Genomic DNA, 23070 nt, shown 5'->3' with positions numbered 1-23070 from the left:
TGCTTCTCTTCCTTTTGGACTCTGTCTTCTGTCCCTTGTCTTGGGCTGGGAAACATAATAATAGTATTATCCAAATCATCATCATATCCTATATATATGTTATTGTGTAAAAGCACTGATGGTGGAGCCTGCCATATTGTTCCCATATTGATTATTGCGACACTTGCGTTTCACCATCAGCTCTTTAACGTCTCCACCAGTAACTGCTGAACCCCCCCATGAAGAGCTGAAGCTGTCAGGGTCAGGGTCAGGGTTAGCCCTGACCCTGACCCTGACCCTGACAAACTGGTTATTATGTTGTATGTGGGATGCTGGACCCCCCAGCAGACCAACTGGTTATTATGTTGTAATGGTACAGCGTGGGGGGGATGCTGGACCCCCCAGCAGACCAACTGGTTATTATGTTGTAATGGTACAGCGTGGGGGGGATGCTGGACCCCCCAGCAGACCAACTGGTTATTATGTTGTATGTGGGATGCTGGACCCCCCAGCAGACCAACTGGTTATTATGTTGTAATGGTACAGCGTGGGGGGGATGCTGGACCCCCCAGCAGACCAACTGGTTATTATGTTGTAAAGGTACAGCGTGGGGGGGATGCTGGACCCCCCAGCAGACCAACTGGTTATTATGTTGTAATGGTACAGCGTGGGGGGGATGCTGGACCCCCCAGCAGACCAACTGGTTATTATGTTGTAATGGTACAGCGTGGGGGGGATGCTGGACCCCCCAGCAGACCAACTGGTTATTATGTTGTAATGGTACAGCGTGGGGGGGTCGTCGCTTCAGGCTGAAGGAGCTGCTTGGTGTCTGAGGCTGATTTCCTGTCATGTGTCCCTGCAGTGAGCAGAGTATCTGCCAGGCGCGAGCCGCCGTCATGGTGTACGACGACGCCAACAAGAAGTGGGTCCCCGCCGGCGGCTCCACGGGCTTCAGCAGAGTCCACATCTACCACCACACGGGCAACAACGCCTTCCGCGTGGTGGGCCGCAAGATCCAGGACCACCAGGTCAGTCTGATCGGCGCACGCATGGGGGGTTAACGGTAGGGGGGGGGAACATCGATTTCTCTCGATTCTCTAGAACGATTCGGTCTCGATTCAGAAAAGTTAATAATCGGAATAATTATTTTTTCTTAAAGTCGCGAGATATTTGCTCGCTCGCGGAGCGTGAACTCCCTCGCTCGCCAGGTTAGTCTCTGCTCGCGCTCGAAGGTGTTTTCTACGCGCTCGCTGTTGTTCTTTCTGACAGTGAGGGGGCGGAGCCAGTCACCATGGTCTCTACACCTGATTGGTTACAAACCCCGTCTTTGGATTGGCTGGAGTGATGCATCCACACAACTATAGAAGCCCATTCGCACTAATGTAAGGGGATAGAAAGTCGAAATTAAGAGATAAAACGTTGTCAAAAAACAACCCCCCCCCTTCGGTAACCGTAGTGGAGCGTAGATGACAACCAGCTACAAGCATCATTTACCATCATCGTTATTGAAGTTATTCTATATATTATTATATATTGTATATATTAAAGATATTCACAGATAAATTGAGACTAAGAGCAGCTTTTATTCATTTAAAAGAAAAAAGAATCTGTTTAATATTGTTTTTACATCGGCTACTTCATATTGTGTTGGAAGCTGCGTTGTTGATGTTGAAGATTTTTTTTTCTCCTATAAAAAAATTAGAGAAGGTAATTCATCTGTTGATTTTATTTAATTATCAAATAAAGTAGGAAGTGATTAGCAACCTCTGAGTAGCAAACTCAGATTTGAGAAAATTTAGAAAATCGAGATGCATCGATAATCGTTTTATCAGAATCGAATCGAATCGTTGACCTCTGAATCGGATCGGATCGTGAGGTGCCAAGCGATTCCCACCCCTAGTTAACGGGGTCTCTGCAGCGGACCAGCAAAGTCCACGTGTTGTATCCCCCCATTCAAATGCTGGTCGACTGTGGCCGGGGGGGCGGGGGGGCACCTGGTAGCTGCTGTCATCAGTGTAGGAATGGTGAACGTGTGAATCTAAAAAATCAATTAACTAATTGATCTCACATTTTAAAATGCATTATTCTAGATGAATTGCTATTAAAAGTGTATTTTTCTCAGACTAAGTAATCCCTTTACAAATGTGTATTTTAGACACTGTGGTTGTTTTATTTTAAAACACAAAACTACACACATGTGAAGGAACAGATGAACAGATCCATCTGTTACTGATGGTTAATGAGTGAACACACACGTCTGCTATGTGTGTGTACGTATCATGGTGATAGAGCTGGACCCTGTTCATAAAGTACATGATAATGTGACATCCACATACTGCGTTTAGAGGAAGACACACTTCTATAAAGAGAATCTGTAGGTAAGTTGACCTTCCACTGAACCCTTCAGATCCCTTTTCCCCAGCGCCTCTAAAGCCGGTGGTGCTGAGCTCAGTCCTCATCCCGACAAGCATAAGCCTCCATCTACACAGCAGCATCCCAAGCAGCACTGATGCATTGTGGGTGTGCATAACAACACATGAACACAGCGAGTAGCTATCGGAAGACAAAGCACTAATGAGTGTGTGTGTGTGTGTGCGTCTCCTGCGGGTCACACACTGCCTCAGAAATCCCACAATCCTCAGTGTTGTTGTGTGTGTTTTGCTGGAGGGAGGCAGGAGGAGGATCAGTCCGGACTCCTCGGGGCCTTCAGCAGCTCTGCATTCTTCTGCAATCAGTGCTGCAACATCAGCATCAACTCCACCAAGCAGAAGGACCCTGACGGAGGCCACAAAGCTCCTGTCAATGCAACTCAACACTTCAATTGTGGAAAGAGGCGACACGTTGGCTTAATGTCAGATACCAACCCTACGGCGATCGTCTCTGTTGTGACTGAATAATGACTCATAAGCTGCAGCACGAGTAGGAATGTTAGACCGCTGAGACGTTCCCAGCTGGTTGCAGTCGGGTCAGTGGTTGTGCATCACGGGGCTGAGCGCTGTGATCCCGTAAAGGCGGCGTAACGGCGACAGTGACTCTCGTACTCGATGCTTCACAGTGAAGGGCACCGGCAAACGGTGGACTGCTTATTCCCTCAGTAAACCTTGTGAGTCGTGATGCACAGCGACCCAAAAAACACAATATTTACCTTTTGGACATTTAAATAAAGGATGAGCGCCGCCGTCCTGAGATCAGTTTGTTTTCATTCGCCGCCACCTACGACGGGCGTCCCTGCGTCTCACTTCCTCCTCCCCTCCACCGGCTCAGTCCTCCGACTACGCTCAGTGAACCCACGAGGTCATAACCTTGAATTAAGAGGAAGGGGGCCTCAGATGGGGGCCAGGTTTTAGAGCTTGGAGACCGTTAGATCAGCGCGGGGCCACAGGGCTTCTGCAGGAGGCCGTGTCGGATTCGCTCTCATTAGTTTGGACATGCGATGACACAGCAATTATTGAATTAAACCACATTACACGATCCATCAGCCGTATCAAATGAGCAGCGTTCTCACGTCCTCGTAACAAAACGCCCTGATCATGATGCAGATGAGCCCCCTCCGTTTCAAACGGTGTGTGTGGAAGATGCAAAAGGTAATAAAGGTTATAGAGGAGAGTGTTTTATCCGTCTCAGTAGCTCAGAGAAGCCGGCGAGGAGCCTCTCTGAGCTACTCGCCTCGCGGGACTCTTTACCTCCAGTCTTCTGCTCGGTGTTTAACACGCTTTTCAAAAGGGAACCACATGAGCTTGTTTTTGTTCTACCCATGAAAGCCGCTGTCCCGTTTCCACGGGGCGGATTGAGCCCTCCGGCTACCGAGGACTACGGTGAACTTACTTCTTCCTAATGGCAAAGCATTTGTCTTGCTCCCTGCAGGTGGTGATAAACTGTGCCATTCCCAAGGGGCTCAAGTACAACCAGGCCACGCCGACCTTCCACCAGTGGCGCGACGCCCGCCAGGTCTACGGCCTCAACTTCGGCAGCAAGGAAGACGCCAACGTGTTTGCCAGCGCTATGATGCACGCCCTGGAGGTGCTCAACTCGCAGGACACAGGTATGGCTGCTGGGGGGCATGAGGGGTTCTTGTGGGGCGAAGGCATGAAGCATTTGGTGCTTGAGAAGTAAGGCGTTTACAAGAGTTCTATGGATGACCAATGACTTTATCAAGAACCTTCTTTCTCCAAGAATTGATTTTAAAAATATTCATTGCTCCCAGTTGGAAGATTTGTGGAGGTCTTTGTACCAGATCGTTCGTTGACCTTAGGAACATCATCAAGAACCCTGGGCCGGTCGTTGATAGGACACCCTGATCGGGTCCTAGATGAAACCCTTGGATTGTTCTCGGGTACCTTCCCTGGTTTGGTTTTAGATAAGACCATTGAAGCAGGAATGCTTTCTTTGAGGGTAGAGAGGGTTGGGGTTATGGTTCCAGGTAAGACATGCGGCACAGATGGTTGCTGCTACGTGAATCTTGACCAGAAGGTACGATGATGAGGACAATGAAGCAGTGTCTAGTCACCAGGTCTCACCACATCTCTCTTCATGTCCTCCACAAAAGATCATTGGATTTCCATCAATTTCCCTTCTCTACTCTTTGTCGTCCAATTGATGCAGCTGATCACCGCTAATTTGTGGAAAGAGGTCAGTCTACGTGAGCTATAGCGACGACTAAAAGCCCCCCTGCACTCACTCACCTTAAGGAAATATACTACTGTCAACATAAACACGTTAATCTATGAGATTAATGCATCCAAATATTTTAACGTCCGTTTGTTTACTCCTTGAAGTAAACCGGTAAAGAACCAAAGTTCACCGTGGAAACAAAACGGCGGCTAGCTGCAGTTAGTTCCATGAAGACCTGGTGACGGGTTTATCAAAGCTGGTGACCTGAGGGGTCCACCCCCCCTCAGCAGCACTGTCTCCCACCCAGCCGTCCAGGTGTTGAACATAAGTGAACCGAGGAGACAAAGAACCCAACCGGCAGTAAGTAGAACGACTCTTACGTTGGTCATTGGCCTTCATGAAGCATGCAAGCCGTCATTGAGGGGGATCCTTCATTTCTCCACCACCGTAACCGGACAAAATCAGCAGAAAACTGCTCCTCCACAGTCACAAGTCACAGCAGGAGGTGCAGAGCTCCAGGCGAGCCGTGCTGACCTGACCTGCTACCAGAGGATTAAGGATCAGCCCACACCTGTGGGCCTGTGACCCGTCACATAGACAAACACCTGTAAACGTGTGTGTGTGTGTGTGTGTGTGTGTGTGTGTGTGTGTGTTGGTGTGTTTTAGGGTCAAAATGCCATCATGAGAAGGTTTCTCATGTGACTTAAAAAGAAGAATATAGAACTCTGGGAATTAAAATAGTGATTTAAATAATAATCATTCTAAAAACTAATAAAGGTGATAGTCAACTAAACTTTTAGAAGAGCCTTTTTTTCTGTTGGTTTAAATAAATGTTCCCTTGTAGAAAAGGGGAGTATCCATTAAACATATTGATCAGATAACTTTGTTATGACGACGATGACGGTCGCTTCTGTTCAGGAAAATCACAAACAAACAGCATGTCTGACGAGGAGGAAAGACAGAACCTGTCACTCATCATCCCCATGACATCACTGCTACATTCTGCTGTGTGGGTGGAGTGAGTGATGGGGGGGGGGGGGGGGGGGGGCAGGCGCCGCAAAGAGCAGCTGTCAGGACAGAAATACAGAAGCAGAGAGGGGGGGAACCTGCCGCCCCCCTCATGGCTTATAAGGAATATTACATTTCTGTGTATGTGTGTGTATATATATATATAATCTTTCGTATAAACTGTCCTCAGAAGAAAAGAAACTACGTGCAGATTGTTAATGAATAGCAGCGTTCTGGGCGTCATTGAAGCGTTAAATGAAGCTCCGCCCCCAGCAGGCGTAGATGAACGTAGATCCTCTGGATTACTGCTGATCTCTGAGGAGCGAGTGTGATCTCTTGATCCATGACGGGCAGCTTTGAGCGCCGTGTAGTTTCTGATAATGATCTATTTTTATTCCCACAACATAACTGGACAAATAATAATCAATCCTTCGTGTTTATAGGAAAGTTGTAGCCTCATGAGCTGAATATTTTGGTCAACCAGAAAATCCAAGAGGCTGCTCTGACAAAATGATGTGCAGATATTAGTCAATAGAAAAAATAACTAATGTCACATTTTGAAATTCATTCATCTTCATTCATCTTGATTATTGGCGATTAATGAATAGAGAATTAACAAATCTCTGCCGGATATAATGTGCGTCTTACTGATGAACGGCACCAGTGTCACACACACTCAACCCATGTGCTTTGATGCTGCGTTACCCCGGTTACCCCGGTTACCCCAGAGCAGATCTGCAGGTCTCCAGGGTTTGCTTACAGCATGGAGACAGACAGATGGTGGGAATGCGTGTTTTGCTGTATGAAAACTCCCACTAGCGTCAATCAAAGGATCAATCCTGGATGAGGGCTGTTTACGGAGTACGTTCATCGTTGTGCTCACAGGAGAAATGAATGAAGAGGCCTCGAATGCGGTTTGAGCTGAATGTACAATAAATATCATGTGGTGGTTTGCATACGGACAAAGGCAGAATGTTTAATGTCTCATACTACAATACTGTTGTGATCAACCTTTTAATATTACTCCTGACTAATGTTGTTTATATCAGCCATGAGTTGTGAATAAACCTTTAAAGAAATGTGTGGTAAAACCGCCTGTATGTTGATACAGAAACGGGGCCGTGTTTTCTGCACAACAAACCTTCAATGAACCACCTATTTTAGACCATTTTCATATCGGATTATAAGGCGCATAAGATCCAGCAGGCAAACGTCTGGCGTCGGGGCGGGTGGATGGCGGGTGGATGGGCGGTGTGGGACGGTGGGGACGGTGCTTTCAGGGTCCGATCGATGCTGTGAGGTGCGTCCGCTCCCGCCGCCCCCTCACCATCCTCGCCTTAAATCTCCGGCTGCTTTTAGAATAACTTATGTTCCCCGTTAAGAAGGTTCAGCTACTGTAGAGAAAAGGGCGCCGTCTCTCGCTCTTTAATCTCATGAAGTGCTCGGCGAGAACGACAGCTTTGTTTCTCCGACGCGCCCTGAAAGCAGCTCCGTATCTCGCTCAGCATCTCGCCGTCGTAGACGAGCTTTGGCGTGTTTGTCAGAGTGTACAACCAGTATGGATCAACCAGTTAACCAATTTATCCGTATATATATATATATATATAATAAGCCTTTTACGTGCGTCTGAGTGCGGACAACACGGTAACTCATAGATTTCACTTCCACAGTTGATTCCTAAGAATATAACTAACTTTTTGTATTACAACTCAGGTTATGCTTTAAATATGAAAATCAGGGATTTAAAATGTTTTGTGTAAGGCCTCTTTGAGCGTTTGGAAAATTAAATGTATTATTGTTATTATCCAACTTTTGTTGAGAAATGAAACTCATTTAGTGGTCTGAATCTCTCCGCGATGCTCCGGACGAGTATGGAGGTTAAAAGCCTCCAGCCGGAGAAGCCTCCATGTTTCTGTCACATAACTTAGTTTTAGTCTATTCTATAACCGAGCAACGTCCTGTGGAGAGGGAGCTTTATCCGCTTGTAACCAGGCCAACAGACTTGTATGTAGGAAGAGAAACATTCACACCGTTGGTTGGATGTTGTTACACACCAGGTCTGCTCTGAAGCCCCTGAGCACTGGAGCCAGCTCATCTCCTGTCCTGTAGAGCAACAATCATCTGTTTGGGAAATGGCTCTCAGTCAAGGACCCTCTTTTCCCTCCCACCCCCCAGCACCCCATTGAATAGCCCAGCGTTTACCTCCACCCCTTAAAGCCGCCCCTCTTGTTGCCGGGTGGATCGGGGGCTATAATAAGGACGCGTCACCCCGACACACGACCCCCATGTCGCCCAGACGCTTGGACTGTCTGGTTCAAATGTCCACCGGTTGTCCTTCTAGACATCCTGACTCCCCCCGAGCCCCAAAACACCCCTCCCCTCTCCCCCACATACACCCATAAATAGATGAAGGCAGAGGTGTGTGGATGGCCTGTGATGAAACGACTCACCCTCACTGCAGACTTTAGGGTGGACCTGGGGGATTCATGGTGGACAAACTAACTCCTTCAGAGCTTGTGGACTTTCGTTGGTGGAGTCCTGCCAACCCTCAAACTGTGAAATTAAGACGCTCCAGCTGGTTTTCTTTGAGGGCCTCGATCAGAAAACCGCTGATGCAACGGACCAATCCGATTAGGCTCCTCTTCCTCGTCACGCGCAGCGCCATTAGAATAAACCAAGCCTGAACCTGAACATGAGCGTTATGGCTCCCCTTGGAAAGAATTCACTTCACCAGATGACACCTGAGGACCGAGCGTCCTTGAATCCCAGTAATCACAATAAACGAGGCGCTGAAAGTCATGATGAATTCCTTGAATGTATGCGAGGGCCTTTGTGCTGTCACAACAGCAGGGTGGGGCAACGCTGGGGCCGAGGCCGAATGGAGAATCTGAAGCCGGTCGCAGTGAGCCAGGTAGCCCATTTACGGAACCGTCCAGCCTAATGGTTATTGATGCAGATCAGACCTCGGAGAAGCAGCTGGATGGGCAGAGAGCAGGAGAGGGCCCCGGAGCAGCCAAAGAGCCCATTAGCAAGGCTTTGTTTCTTGTGTTCTTGGGACGAAGGCCACGACCTCGTGGATCCGTATCTAGATTGCTCCCAATCTGTTAGCGGCGGCCTGCAGGCAATAATCTTATGGTGAGCATCTGAACGATGACCCTGAGTGCTGCTTTGGGAACAAACCGTTTTCTTCGCAACTTCTCAGGATGAAACTCTATTCAATAGCTCTGTAAGTGCTCCCTAATGCACACAGCGAGGACTTGCATTTATAAGTTATGTCGTCCCGACTGGATGTCACCTGATTATAATAAAATGATTTTTCTTGACAGAATTTCGACGGCTCAAATCTAATACAATTTTTCGAAATGTATTTCAGCCGTCTCTGATTGGAGACACTGGCTCAATGGCTCAGGCACAATGCTGTCTTGCCCAAGGACACATGGATATGCGGCTTGCCTGGGATCGAAAGCCCAACCCTGATTGGAGGCCGACCTGCTCCCCACTGACCCACAGTCGTGTGCTCGCTACATGTTAAACACACGTCTAATATTTGGAGCTCTAAGTGTAAATGAATCCTCTCTTTAGATGTAATGTCCTGACACAGCGGATCAATGTTAGTGTTTGACGTCATATTTTGAACTCTTGCTCTGTTGCCTTTTGCCGTCGTGTTGTTATGTGAACTCATTACTTGTTTATGTTCCGTCTCCACGTTGTGTTGTTTCAACATTGTTACGTTATCATTTTAATACACAACACGATGTCTAACCGTAACCAAGTGTCTTCAAACGTGCCTTCTCTGTACTGTTCATCAGGGGGCAAATCCTCACATTGTAAGGGGTCAAAAAACAATGTCGACATCTATCAATCGCTTGTTTACATCACATCTATTGATCAATCGCTTGTTTACATCACATCTATTGATCGATCGCTTGTTTACATCACATCTATCTATCGATCGCTTGTTCACATCTATCGATCGCTTGTTTACATCACATCTATTGATCAATCGCTTGTTTACATCACATCTATTGATCAATCGCTTGTTCACATCTATCGATCGCTTGTTTACATCTATCGATCGCTTGTTTACATCTATCGATCGCTTGTTTACATCACATATATCTATCGATCGCTTGTTTACATCACATCTATCAATCGCTTGTTTACATCACATCTATCTATCGATCGCTTGTTTACATCACATCTATCGATCGCTTGTTTACATCACATCTATTGATCGCTTGTTTACATCTATCTATCGATCGCTTGTTCACATCTATCGATCGCTTGTTTACATCACATCGATCGCTTGTTTACATCACATCTATCGATCGCTTGTTTACATCACATCTATCGATCGCTTGTTTACATCACATCTATCTATCGATCGCTTGTTTACATCACATCTATCGATCGCTTGTTTACATCACATCTATTGATCGCTTGTTTACATCTATCGATCGATCGCTTGTTTACATCACATTGATCGATCGCTTGTTTACATCACATCGATCTATCGCTTGTTTACATCTATCTATCGATCGCTTGTTTACATCACATCTATCGATCGCTTGTTTACATCACATCTATCTATCGCTTGTTTACATCACATCTATCGATCGCTTGTTTACATCACATCTATCGATCGCTTGTTTACATTACATCTATCTATCGCTTGTTTACATCACATCTATCGATCGCTTGTTTACATCACATCTATCGATCGCTTGTTTACATCACATCTATCTACTAAGGGGCTTCTCCCAGAAGATGAATATTTATTGGTTGTTTGTTTAAGGGGAGTTGCTAAATAGCCACACATGCCTTTCAACCTTTCCACCGCGGGCATCTGGGGGGCATCACTGCGTGGGGGGGCTCCGCGGGCCGCTCTGTAAGGGACTCTGGCCCATCACATGCGGTTGCTTTAGATCCTGGGACGGTGACATCGCGAGCTAAATGTAATTCATGAAAAATGTGGCCACCTTGTGGTCTGTGTCTTTTCTACCAGACGGCGTCCATGCGCCTGTCGACGCGCGTCCTGTTGACTTTGACTTAGACGGAATGTCCTTCGCATTTGTTGCCTGGCATCGCAGAGCGAGCACGCAATGGAGTGTGTGGAGCCTTCAGAGCCACACAAGCTAAAATCACACATTCGTCATCGCGCTGAGCTCGTATATCACACCGCGTGCTGTTTATTCTGTTTATGTGACTCTGACGGGACATGATGGACGGACGGAGCTGAGGTGGAGCCCGCTCATGAACAGGAACACCTCGTCCTCCCCGTCAGCTCATCGCTTACACCCACACGACAGCTCTGATGACAGGAGGTTTGTCTGGGTGGGCAGAGGACGATGACCCTGTCCTCTACTGTCCGTCCAGGTCCCTCATCATGTGCGTTCATTGTGTCTCTAATCTCCACTCAACCAAACACCTCCATCGGCGATTCGTCATCAGTACTCATCATTGTCAAATACAGTGACTCCATATCACAGCAAGGCAGACGAATGTCTTTTAGCGTGCAGCTGGCCGTATTCACGTGACCCTCTAAGCTGTACAGCACAGGCCTGCTGCATGTGGCTTCGTATTCATGCTACGCATACAAGTGGGGCACCACAGCTGTGTCATTTTGCAGGAATGCAGGATGTTCCATTATTAGAGGTCCTCGACGCTCTAGGTTGTCCTCAAGGGTCTGTTTTGGACGTGTCAGTTTCTGCTTGTTTCATGTGTAGTGTTCTATCAAAATCAATGGGACACATACAGTTCCCCCTCTTTGATCTGTTGAATGTCCGTGTATCAAGGCACGCTGCTCGAACTCAACAAGAGGGACCACTTCCTATTATCTACCGTAGTGTCCTCATGTGACCCCTAACTCTGCATGGAGAGGAATATTTATAATAATGACGGGATTATCCTTCTCTGCAGCCCCACATACACACACTGCGGAGGATATGGAGGACAGCAGCACTATGGGTGTCCCTCTCTCTGTACAGCCTATGAATTATAGATTGGATCCAGGAAGTGAAAACTGTCTGACCGACCATCAGGAAGAGTCTCTCTCTCTCTCTCTCTCTCGCCCTCCGCGTGGCGTTCGTTTCTTTCTCCTCTTCCTCCGTCTCAATCCCCGTCTCCAGCCTTGCGCTCCCTCCCTCCCTTCCTCTCGTGTTCATCTCTCCCTCCCTCTCCTCTCCCTTTGATCATCACTTCATAACGTACCGGAGACGGCCGGCGGCCGCCGTTGTTTTGGGCATCGTCTTGAAAGGCGCGTCCAGGATAAACTGCTGCTGCACTGAAGACTTCTGTTGGTCCATCGCCTTCCTCCAGGGTTGTAGTGGGGGGGCAGCGGCCGGGGGATGGTCTCACTGAGGCCCGGCAACGGGTCAGACGGGGCCCCCAAAGGACTGTGGTGCTACGTCTGCTGCCAGAGGAGGCTGACGCTGCCCCCATGTAGGTACAGGTTTGTGTTTATTTGACACATCTCTTCCTCCTTCAGGCCGAAGACGAATAAACAACAAAACCATGTATACTGCTGAAGTCCTGAGAACTTTTAGCCTCCCAGTCGTCCCTCTGAGGACAAACTGTGGCTCACCCTTAAGTCAGAGGGTCGGTGGATCAGATCCCACCAATGAAGAGCGGTGGTGTGGACGCGCTGCGGTACATTACCAGTGTTTGTCAGGCCACGCCTAAGCGCCCTGAACCCATTCCCATCTTTCTACACCCGGTTTGAAAGCTCCACCTCGAAGGACAGGCCTCGTCATTTCACTCGCTGGCGTGAGACACAGCGAGACGTGCGGTTAGAGAGCCGGGTCCAACGGGACGTCCTGGGACCAACGCCGGGCCCCACTCCTCTGCTGTTAAGCTGTTCTGTCACTCTCTCCTTAGCTCTATGGGAGCAGACAGTAACACAATTACACCCAGCAGCAGCGGGAGACGAGGGAGACGGGGGAGACGGGGAGACGAGGGAGACGGGGAGACGGGAGGCCGTGTCAGCATTACAGTGGCGGATATTGACAGCCTGTGGACGCGGTTTAATTCAATACCGTTTCGGTTGAGCCATCGGGGCGCTGTGATGAGACGAGGGGATTTGGATAATCCCGGATGATCGATTGATGTCACACTTTCTACTTTGTAGTGGAGCTTTTTGTGTCTTTTCCTGATGACGCCGATCCTCGCCAAAGAAATAGTATTCTTTGTTTAAAGATAATTATGGATCTGTATAAATATAGAGATGGAGAGCACGCACGGCTGTGGTGGTCAATGGATTGACCTCTGCAGAGACCTTTAGGGGTGTTGCTGAGGTTCCTCACAGCTAGCGAAGAGCTCCTGTCATCCGTCACTGACGAATCTGTTCACACTCGGTGAGATAAACGCTTGTGGCCGTGTTGCTGTTCAGAACTTCAGGCCGGATTCTGCCCCCTTTTGTCTCCATCCGTATCTGTGCAGGCCGTCAACACTGCTCATTACCGGTTCTTACTGAAGACGACAAATGGACCACAATGAGGAGGTCGGCCTCACTGCTTCCTGCTACCGACCCCTGACAAGGCTACATTAGGAAATGATGCACATCCGCTTCGATCGGCAGGAGGAGAAGTCGCGTTAGCTGGTAGCTGGTAGCTGTTAGCTGGTAGCTGTTAGCTGTTAGCTGTTAGCTGGTAGCTGGTAGCTGTTAGCTGTTAGCTGTTAGCTGGTAGCTGGTAGCTGTTAGCTGGTAGCTGTTAGCTGTTAGCTGTTAGCTGGTAGCTGGTAGCTGGTAGCTGTTTGCTGTGCTGCCGGACTAAGTAACGGAGCTTAAGGCCGCCGCGTGTTTCTGCGTCTTTACGCACTGGTTTCACTTCCTGGTTGTAAAGTCCTGCGTGTGTTGCAGAGCGATTCACCTCCAGAACAACAGGTGGAGTCACGTGTTTGAAGACGACCTGGAGAGTCACGTCTTTGTGTGTGGAAGTCGCTGGTTGCTTTATTTATGTATCATAGACTTTATTGCCCCGTGCATCCACACTGCTGCTTTTCATCAAGGACACATTTGTCCCGTATTTTCCTCCACGACTTTGTCCCCTCGTTTGTGGAGATCTCCCTCCATGAATCAGAGGCCATCCGGCGTCCTCATAGTCCGCCAATGACGGCTTGTACAAGCGCTCATATTTAAAAGCTCTTCAATCTGATCCGTTCTCTCGTAAACGTTCTTCCTTTTAATAACGGCCGTATTGTGCTGTGAAAACGGAGACGTGAGACTCTAAAGGACGTAGTCAGAGACCAATCACAGCCTGCTGCTGCAGGAGGCTGCAAAGCTTCAGACGCTAGTCTAGAAAAATGGGTCGACGCACGTAAGGAGGCGTGAAAAGACACGCAAGGGACACGCAAGGGACACGCGAGCACGCAAGGACACACTCCTTGCGTCTCTCTGAAAACGCAGAAACATAAACTAGGCTTAAGCGCTGTCATGTGGGCGGGAAAGTGAATGACTGACAATGTTGTTCCTTTGTGCTCATTGGACAGAAAAGAGATTTCTGTTTTCACAGCAATATGAAATATATATGACGATGACTTATTCTCTTCCTTATGAGCAGCTTATAATAGTTACATACGTTGTGTTTTTAAGCAAGTAATCACTAGATGACAGTAGCAAAGTTTAAGGATCGTATATATAAATACTTAATTTGGTTTCCAACTGTCCAAATCTGTTTTTCATTTCTTAATAAGCTCTTCACCACCTCACGTCTCGCTATAGACATAAAACACGTCAGGCGCCGCGTCCAGCTGCTGCCTGCGTGTGCTCAGTATTCACAGATAAACTTCCCATGGAGCTTTCTGTAGCTTTGCTCAGCAAGAAGCAGAGTTTGTTAGTTGCCTGTTAGTCTAAAGTTCTGCTGCAGAAAGTCTGTGCTGATGTGGTTTCACACCACAAAGAAAGTTACCAAATACGTTGCACTGATGATGTCAGCCAAACGTCTAACAGGAGCCGTGTGTGTGTGTGTGTGTGTCGCTCCCTACAGGCCCCACGGTGCCCAGGCAGAACCCCCAGGTCCAGAATGGCCCCACGCCGGAGGAGATGGAACTGCAGAGAAGGTAGAGACACTTGGACAGATAAAAACCAGAACATATCTGTCCCTCCTGCTTCTTCCATACCAATCTCTCTCACGCACACGCACGCACACGCACACGCACGCACACGCACACGCACACGGCGCTGTCGGGTCACTCAGGTCCATCAGAACGCTTGTTTAGGGTTTGATCAGCACGAGTCACACACACAGAGGGGCTCTGAAGGAAATCCTTTCCTCTGGTAAAGGATGTCATTCAGTCCAGTGGTTCCTGTGCTAAAGGAGCTAAGTAAGGAAGCGTTGAAGCTCCTTTCCTTAGCATTAGAGAATTCAAACAGCTCTTATTTTGGAGACCACCCTCCTTCCTAAGAACATTTAACAGTTTGCTCTGAGGATCAGGTAGATTGGTGACTCCTAACTGCCCGTAGGTGTGCGGATGGTGGTCTGTTAACCCCGCGACCAATCCAGGGTGACCCGTCTCTCGCCCCATCTTGACTCCTATACAGTATCCTGACCGCTTTTTGCAGGGAGAGTCTACTGCTACCCTGGTAAAAAAGTTTGAGTTATAAATACAGATAAAAATAACTTGTGCTCCCGTTCGAGCAGCGGTGAAATGTAACAAGTTCTTCTAGCTAAAGCTACTACATGGAAGCATTTTGTGTAGCTTTTGGCGGCACCCTGTGGACAAGAGTGGTATTGTTATAGATTGCCAGAGTCCCTGTTTTATTGCATTGGGGCCTGAAAGTCTGTCTTAGATTCATCATTGACTTTCTGAGTTGACGGGGACGTCCGATCGAGGGCGTCTGAGCCGTGCAACACTGGAGGGAATCCACCAGGAGAGAGACCCAGCGGACCAGGAGAGACCCAGCGGACCAGGAGAGACCCAGCGGGCCGGGAGAGACCCAGCGGGCCAGGAGAGACCCAGCGGACCAGGAGAGACCCAGCGGGCCGGGAGAGACCCAGCGGACCAGGAGAGACCCAGCGGGCCGGGAGAGACCCAGCGGACCAGGAGAGACCCAGCGGGCCGGGAGAGACCCAGCGGGCCCACAGGGGGAGAGAAGCAGAACCTGCCTGATTAAAGACGACGAGCTCACCTCGTTCCACACGAGGAGGAACCCGTGAGGAGGAACCACCAGGAGCTATGGACACGTGATGGAAGGGAAATACCAGGCGCATCCTTGGTTCCTTCTCCCCGCCTCACCTGCCTTCCCATCCCATCCGACCTCCCTCTGATCCTCCCTTTCATGCAGACAGACGGAGAAGAGGTGGAGCGCGATGCTTCGGCGATGATTCCAGCGTAGGAGGTCACGGTGGAGTGCGGATACGACCCACCTGTTCAGGAATGCAGGGTGCTACCCTCGGATTAAAAAGACAAGAGCTGAAAATAATAGGCTGCGGTATAAATAGCTGTGTGGCGCGTGGGAGCAGGGAGACGGAGGGATATGCAGCACGCTCCTGAATGGAGAGAGAGATATCTGTGTTAGCTGTTAGCACGTACATGGAAACACCAGCAGCTGCTCTGCACATTGTCACACGTGCATGCTGGGATATAAAATATATATATATATATATATATATATATATATTTATATATATATATATATATATATATATATATATATTACCATTTGACTGTCTCACAAACACACATAGCTACAGACATCCATCTAACAACAATATGTTCACTTAGCCATGCTAACGAGGTTGGGATCTTATGTTAGCGGGACGCGACACCCCTCACTAGAGCAGGTCCATATGGTCCATCTGGGCTCCCGTCCATTCACGCACCATTTCCTGGTTCTGTGAGCCAATCGGGCAGGCCGCTGAGTCCAGCTGGCCGACAGCTTTCGCCAGACTTGAGAGTCTCTGGAGATTCGGCACAGCTGTCACTTGTGGCTGATCCGCAAAACCCAAATGGAGGAAGAAAACAAGGCTGTGTACAACTGAGGACGTCCTATCCGCCACAAAATAAAGCACCCGACAACCGGAAGGATGAACAACTCGGCCTCTTGTTTTCAGTGCTCAAAAAGGACTGTAACTCAAGGATTAATATGCTCATACACCAAGAAAACTCCATGAGAAAAGCCAACAGAGCGTCTGTAGCTGATGGTGGGTGTCACACTGTCCATTTCCTCGCTCCCATTCGGTTTTAGTCGGCTTCTCATGCTACACTAATCCTGTTTAGTCCTGCAGCCTTGCACTATTGTCTAAGTTATATAAATATAAAGCAATTGTCAAATTATAAATGGTGCTTCATGCTCTTCCAGAGAATGAGTTAACTAGAGTTGTGGATCAAAACAGTTGGAGTTGCGAGTACGAAAGGGCTTTGAGGGCCCTTTGAGGGCCCTCGGGGACCCTGGATCCTCACAGCCTCTGACTGCAGATGTGGTCTTGGTGTTATTTGCATTCTGTCAGGGCAGCTCTCCCGCTTCGCGTTCCTTGGCTCTTGATTTTGACAAGGACCCATTGGACGTTTCCCAACATCCTCTCCAACTCGGCCTCTGAGCATTGTGAGTTGATAGCAAAGAGCAAAAAAAAAGGAACACGTGTGCACACGCGCACGTGCACGCATGTCTATGTGCGTGCCGGGATTCGGGCCGTGCTGCCGCCCACGCTCCCTTAGAGACGGTTTCCCTGGCAACCCCAGTCAGGAGGCGAGTGAGGCGCGGGTGAAAGCGTGCAGGAAGCTTTGAATCCTCCAGCATCTGTGAGGGACGCTGGAGGGGAGCGAGGCACGTTTCAGGTTCAGGGGGGATGTAGACCGGGGGGAGGTCCTCAGGAAGTGACAGAGCTCATTGGACTCGTTCATATTGACATGCTCTGTTCTGAAATTTAGATTTCTCAAAGATTATGAAGCCAGAGTCTCTTTTTTTAGCAAATGAAGGTGCTAACTAGAACCATCTGGGGTTCAGAACCCCGACCATCGGCCCCTCTATCAGTTCCTCTTCATCCTCAGAAGGAGGCTGACAAGAATCCCCTCAAGGGGATTGAGGAACGTTTTTGTATTCCTTGAGTTTCATCTGGAACAAACGCAGGCGGTTGGATGCTGAAGTCATTAAGGGTTGAATCTAGAACACGTTCAGCTGCTGTGAACTTTTAACATGCAGTCTATAAACTACAAACAATTTAGTTCCATTTTAAGGACAAACGGCTTATTTCTCTTTTCTCTAATTCAGACAGAAGATGCTACTGCTATTTAACTGTCAACTAGTGTTATTTTTTAACATTTTATTTTGGAATGTGCCTTTTTTTGTATCAAAATCCACCTTTCTTGTACTTTCCGTGTTTTTTTCTCTGTGTTGATCAAAGCGATCTTGTTCTCGACCCTTTTACACTCTGACACGTTGGAGCAGGAATTCACAGATGGATCCAGCAAACTGTTCCGCTGTAGAACTCTCAAAAGATTTGAATCGGCTTTAGTTTTCCTCTGTGGTTTCACTCCAAGTTGGAAACTTCCACCAACACACACACACACACACCTCTAGTGTGTGATTTATGGATGTCACACATGCACACAGCATTCCCCGAAGCAGGAGATCATGACATTCTTAAATAATGTGCACACATGCTTAAAATAAACTGGCTTGAGGTGTGTGTGTGTGTGTGTGTGTGCGTGTGCGTCAGGGGTTTAAAGCCTCCAAGCCAGAAGACATTCATCAACCCTTTCACTACGGCGGAGGACACAGCGGTGCAACTGGATATTCATGTTTCCTGTCCGCTCTAATTAGGACGGATTCATGACGCCTACTTGGTCAGTCGGGTTTCCATTGGCGGGTCTTACTCCTCCTTACTGCTCTCTGGAAACAGGCGAGATATTGAGGCGTGTGGCGGCAACAGGTGGAGAACACATGAGAACACGGTGAGAACGGGTAAAAGCCGCCTGACGAAAACACTAACCAAGCCCAGAAAAGACACCGTTGGGATAGTGACCTGTCAATCACCCAGCTGTATCGTCCGGTCGACTTGAAATAGGATAATACGAGTTAATGTGTATTTTCCTGTGCCAAGTCTCCAGGCCACTGCTATTTGTGTGTTAAGCTAGAAAGTCATGTGGGTTCCTTATGCATAAATAACGGTTACAAGTTGCATTATGTCCATAATGACACACACACCAAGGTCAACGGTACAAACTAATGTTTAGATACAACCTTAACCTATAGAGGAAGGTCCTTTTAGTCACAAATAGCTTGTACTTACCTCGTGAGTTAAGCTAAAGTTAGCTACATTAGCTTGCTTCGCTATCAACAAAAAACGTCATGAAAGCACTTGATCCAGTGGTGTAGTCAACGTGATACGCAGCAAAAAGAGCGACGACACGTAACAACATCGTTGTTCAAACTTTCATTCATAAATTCACGCCGTCTGAAGACCATCATGCATGGGTGGTCCACCCCCCCCCCCCCGTCAGTCACAGTAGACTCACTACAGAAATATACACCACTGACTTCAGCTAATGTCTGTCTAACCATCCAGCCTTTCCACTGATCCATTCTACCATCATCCATCCATCTACCATCATCCATCCATCTATCTACCATCCTCCATCCATCTACCATCATCCATCCATCCATCCATCTATCTACCATGATCCATCCATCTACCATCATCCATCTACCATGATCCATCCATCTATCTACCATCATCCATCCATCCATCCATCTATCTACCATGATCCATCCATCTATCCATCCATCTACCATGATCCATCCATCCATCCATCTATCTACCATGATCCATCCATCTATCCATCCATCATCCATCCATCTATCTACCATCATTCATCCATCTACCCCCATCCATCCATCTACCATCATCCATCCATCTACCATCATCCATCCATTCATTCATCCATCCATCTACCATCATCCATCCATCTACCATCATCCATCCATCTATCTACCATCCTCCATCCATCTACCATCATCCATCCATCCATCCATCTATCTACCATGATCCATCCATCTACCATCATCCATCTACCATGATCCATCCATCTATCTACCATCATCCATCTATCTACCATCATCCATCCATCCATCTGCTGTAGTTAATTCACTTGTAAATTGACACACTTTGGCTTGTTAGTAAACTGTTTCCATCCATCAGACTTGTGGCAGAGCGCTTCCTCTAACTGTCTAGCAGCTCAAACATGGCCAGAAAAGAGGAGCTGCCTTGCCAACGTCGCTGGTAGACAAACGGCACCAGCTGCAGCAAATACCGCCAACAGCCGGCAGCCAAATGGCGCTTTCACCATCTTTGCGTAGAAGAAAAGGACAGCAGTAAAAGGAGAGGAAGCCCCTGCAATGGGCCTGATTAGAGCGCTGCCACGCGCTTACGTAACGGGCTGTGTTTAGTCACGGAGAGGCTCTGCTGCTGTTGCGATGCTCCAACAAGCTTCCATCGGGCCCCAGAATCCAGCCTGCTCTGTAACTACGTCAGTGACGCTGTGGGAACTGGAGCGCTGTGAGCGAGCAGCCGCCCATGTGTGTTGAGGTCGGGATGGTGCCACAGTGTGTAGGAAGTTTCTTTGGCTGTCTCACTAGGAGGAACCATTCAGGTGTAACTTCCTGCCATCACGTTTCTATACTCCAGGTAGAAACCTGCAGCTGCTTTCTCTTCAGGGAATTGGTTATAATCCGTCATAGAGCCGCCAAACACCGTGTCAGGTAAAGGCACGGCTTAGATCTCTCCACTCTGCACTTCCAAAAGCCTTCGCTTGACCTAACCGGAAACACATTTTTGCAGATAAGATCTGAAAAACAAGACAACATGTTATCTCAAGGAAGGTTACTTTTTGATTTGGTTAAAGGATCAATTGAAATATTTGATTAACCTTCTGTCCATCAATGGAGGCACATTCCAATGGGCACACACAAGCCTTTTGGACAAAATCAGTTCTCACATTTTTGCGGTGGGCAACCTAATTCATTCTACTTTGTTTCATGGCGACACGTTTTTCTTTCTACACTGTAAAAAAAGATCCTAATTTTACGGAAAATAACGTAATAACATTTTTACAGTAGTTTTCCTGTTTTTTTTAAATGATGTACATAACTCTATAAAAATAAAGATATCTGTAAATGAACAGTCCAACTGTAAATGGAAGTATTATGCTAATAAAGACAAATTAGTAGGGGTTAACGATTCATTTTAACAACGATTCGATTCGAATCGCGATTCATGGTTGCCGATTCGATACCTTCTGCTGCTGCTGCAGCGGTGACGCTGCTAGAGGTCCTGACTGTCGGCGTTGTTTCATCCCACGGCGCCTTAGTAGACGGCCGGAAAGATTCTGCGTGTTTCAGTGTTTTTTTATTTGGCTTCTACATATTCTACAAACAGCGAGCGACTTATTTAGAACACCTCCGTGTTTGCAAAAGCCAAAATGTTTCCACTGGATCGATAAGTTGGTTTGTAAATGTCTCGCTCGCAGTCGTCTCCTCCACGCTGTGTTTTGTTGTTGTTCAGAGTTTCACGCGGCTGCCGCTGTGTACTGATGACGTCACAGACAGACTGAATCCAGTAACGTTTAACGCGTCCAAAGTGCTAAAAAACAAACAAACAAACACACATCCACACCGTTTTTGGACTTAAATCCAATGTGCAGTTTCCAAGTATCGATACAATCGATTATGTACCATTTCAATCGATTTGTAATCGATATATGTCGCCCGGAATGCCGATTTGCGGAGCACAGATCGATTCAGTTGGATCGCAGGAATATAAATCGATTAATCGATTCAGTGGATGAATCGTTACACCCCTACAAATATTAGTAGGGTCTGGGACTTGCACATGGACTCACCAGATCCCCACCAGGGCCCACCAGCCCCCACCAGGGCACCACTTTAGCCGCTCTCAGGATGCTTGTGAATTGCTTTGACAACTTTTCTTGGTGGGCATTCAACACTGAGGTTCTCCCCCATCAGTAAACAGCTTAATGATTTCACACGGCGCCAGGACGAAGAGGCCCGATGTGTGCCAACTGTCTTCATGGCCCAATTTGCACGGGACAGATGCCAACTCCCAGCCGTCTCAGCAAGGCAAACACCAGTATGGATAAGAAGCTATTCCCAGAGTGCACCTCGGGAAACACAACGAAGGCCCCGATGACGTTACTTGCCGGTCCAGACTCTTAACACACGCACCTTTCGCTAGTTTACTGAGGTGTGTGTGTGTGTGTGTGTGTGTCACACAGAGGGAAAGTGCACGTTGGCATTTAGCTCCAGTTCCCACCATCTCCCTCTTTATTGATGCTTTGTTCTTCCTCTCGGGTCGTTCATCAAATGTCAGAAATGGCTGCCTCTCGGTCACACTTTGTCATTTTCACTTGGTGTGCAAGCCCACACACGGAAGCGCACACTGCCCCCACTGCCCCGCTCCTGTCTCACCTCACGTGCACCGCTGGCCTCTGCTGACACCTGGTGGTCCGACCCGGGTCTGCAGCCACAGTTTGCGCCCCCATAGAGCCTTGCGGAGCGCTCCACGGCTCACGGTTACTGACATAAAGACCAGAAACAGCGTTCCTCTCTGCAGTCAGACCCCCGTGGTCTCTGCAGGGTGCAGTGCACGGCTGTGTGCCCAAATAAAGCTCCTAAACTTGGAACTCCTAAAATGACACCAGTGATGTGGTGGACCGTCCAACACTAATGTTCCCCTTTTCTCTCTGCTGGTCTTTACTGAAACACGCTGTCCACATCTGACCCTCCAGTATCTTTGAGCATCAGCGGTTGTTGAAGCGATGGCTCTAAACTCGCACAATTTCACAAGAGATAATACAAAGAATTACTACGAATTAATGTCTATTCCTTGTGTCCTCTCCTCTTCTTCTGTCTCCTGTTTCCTCTCCTCTTGTCTGTCCTCTCTTCTTGTTTCCAATACTCTCTTCTCTCGTATTTCCTTTCCCCTTCTTGTTTCCGCTTCTCTCCCGTTTCCTCCACTCTCCCTTCATGTTTCCTCCACTCTCCCCTGTTTCCTCCACTCTCCCCTGTTTCCTCCACTCTCCTGTTTCCTCCACTCTCCCTTCATGTTTCCTCCACTCTCCTGTTTCCTCCACTCTTCCTTCATGTTTCCTCCACTCTCCCCTGTTTCCTCCACTCTTCCTTCATGTTTCCTCCACTCTCCCCTGTTTCCTCCACTCGCCCTTCTTGTTTCCTCCACTCTCCCTTCATGTTTCCTCCACTCACCCCTGTTTCCTCCACTCTCCTGTTTCCTCCACTCGCCCTTCTTGTTTCCTCCACTCGCCCTTCTTGTTTCCTCCACTCTCCCCTGTTTCCTCCACTCGCCCTTCTTGTTTCCTCCACTCACCCGTTTCCTCCACTCTCCCCTGTTTCCTCCACTCTCCCCTGTTTCCTCCACTCGCCCTTCTTGTTTCCTCCACTCTCCCTTGTTTCCTCCACTCTCCCTTCATGTTTCCTCCACTCACCCCTGTTTCCTCCAC

At 48.1% G+C, this 23070-nt stretch overlaps 1 protein-coding gene across 11 annotated transcripts in view; it reads left to right on the top strand.

The window, feature by feature from the left end:
- The window catches only part of enah (ENAH actin regulator), a 57742-nt gene that overhangs the window by 21602 nt on the left and 13070 nt on the right, over nucleotides 1-23070 (top strand). For all 11 annotated transcript variants that reach the window (XM_078094051.1, XM_078094049.1, XM_040160221.2 and 8 more), the window contains exons 2-4: nucleotides 842-1007; nucleotides 3844-4021; nucleotides 14583-14655. In XM_078094051.1, the coding sequence (XP_077950177.1) occupies nucleotides 842-1007; nucleotides 3844-4021; nucleotides 14583-14655 (417 nt within the window). The remainder of the gene's footprint in view (nucleotides 1-841; nucleotides 1008-3843; nucleotides 4022-14582; nucleotides 14656-23070) is intronic.

This window comes from Gasterosteus aculeatus, chromosome 18 (assembly GCF_964276395.1).
Source record: "Gasterosteus aculeatus chromosome 18, fGasAcu3.hap1.1, whole genome shotgun sequence".
In the NCBI taxonomy this organism is placed as follows: domain Eukaryota; kingdom Metazoa; phylum Chordata; class Actinopteri; order Perciformes; family Gasterosteidae; genus Gasterosteus; species Gasterosteus aculeatus.
This window is presented reverse-complemented; position numbering and strand designations above follow the sequence as displayed.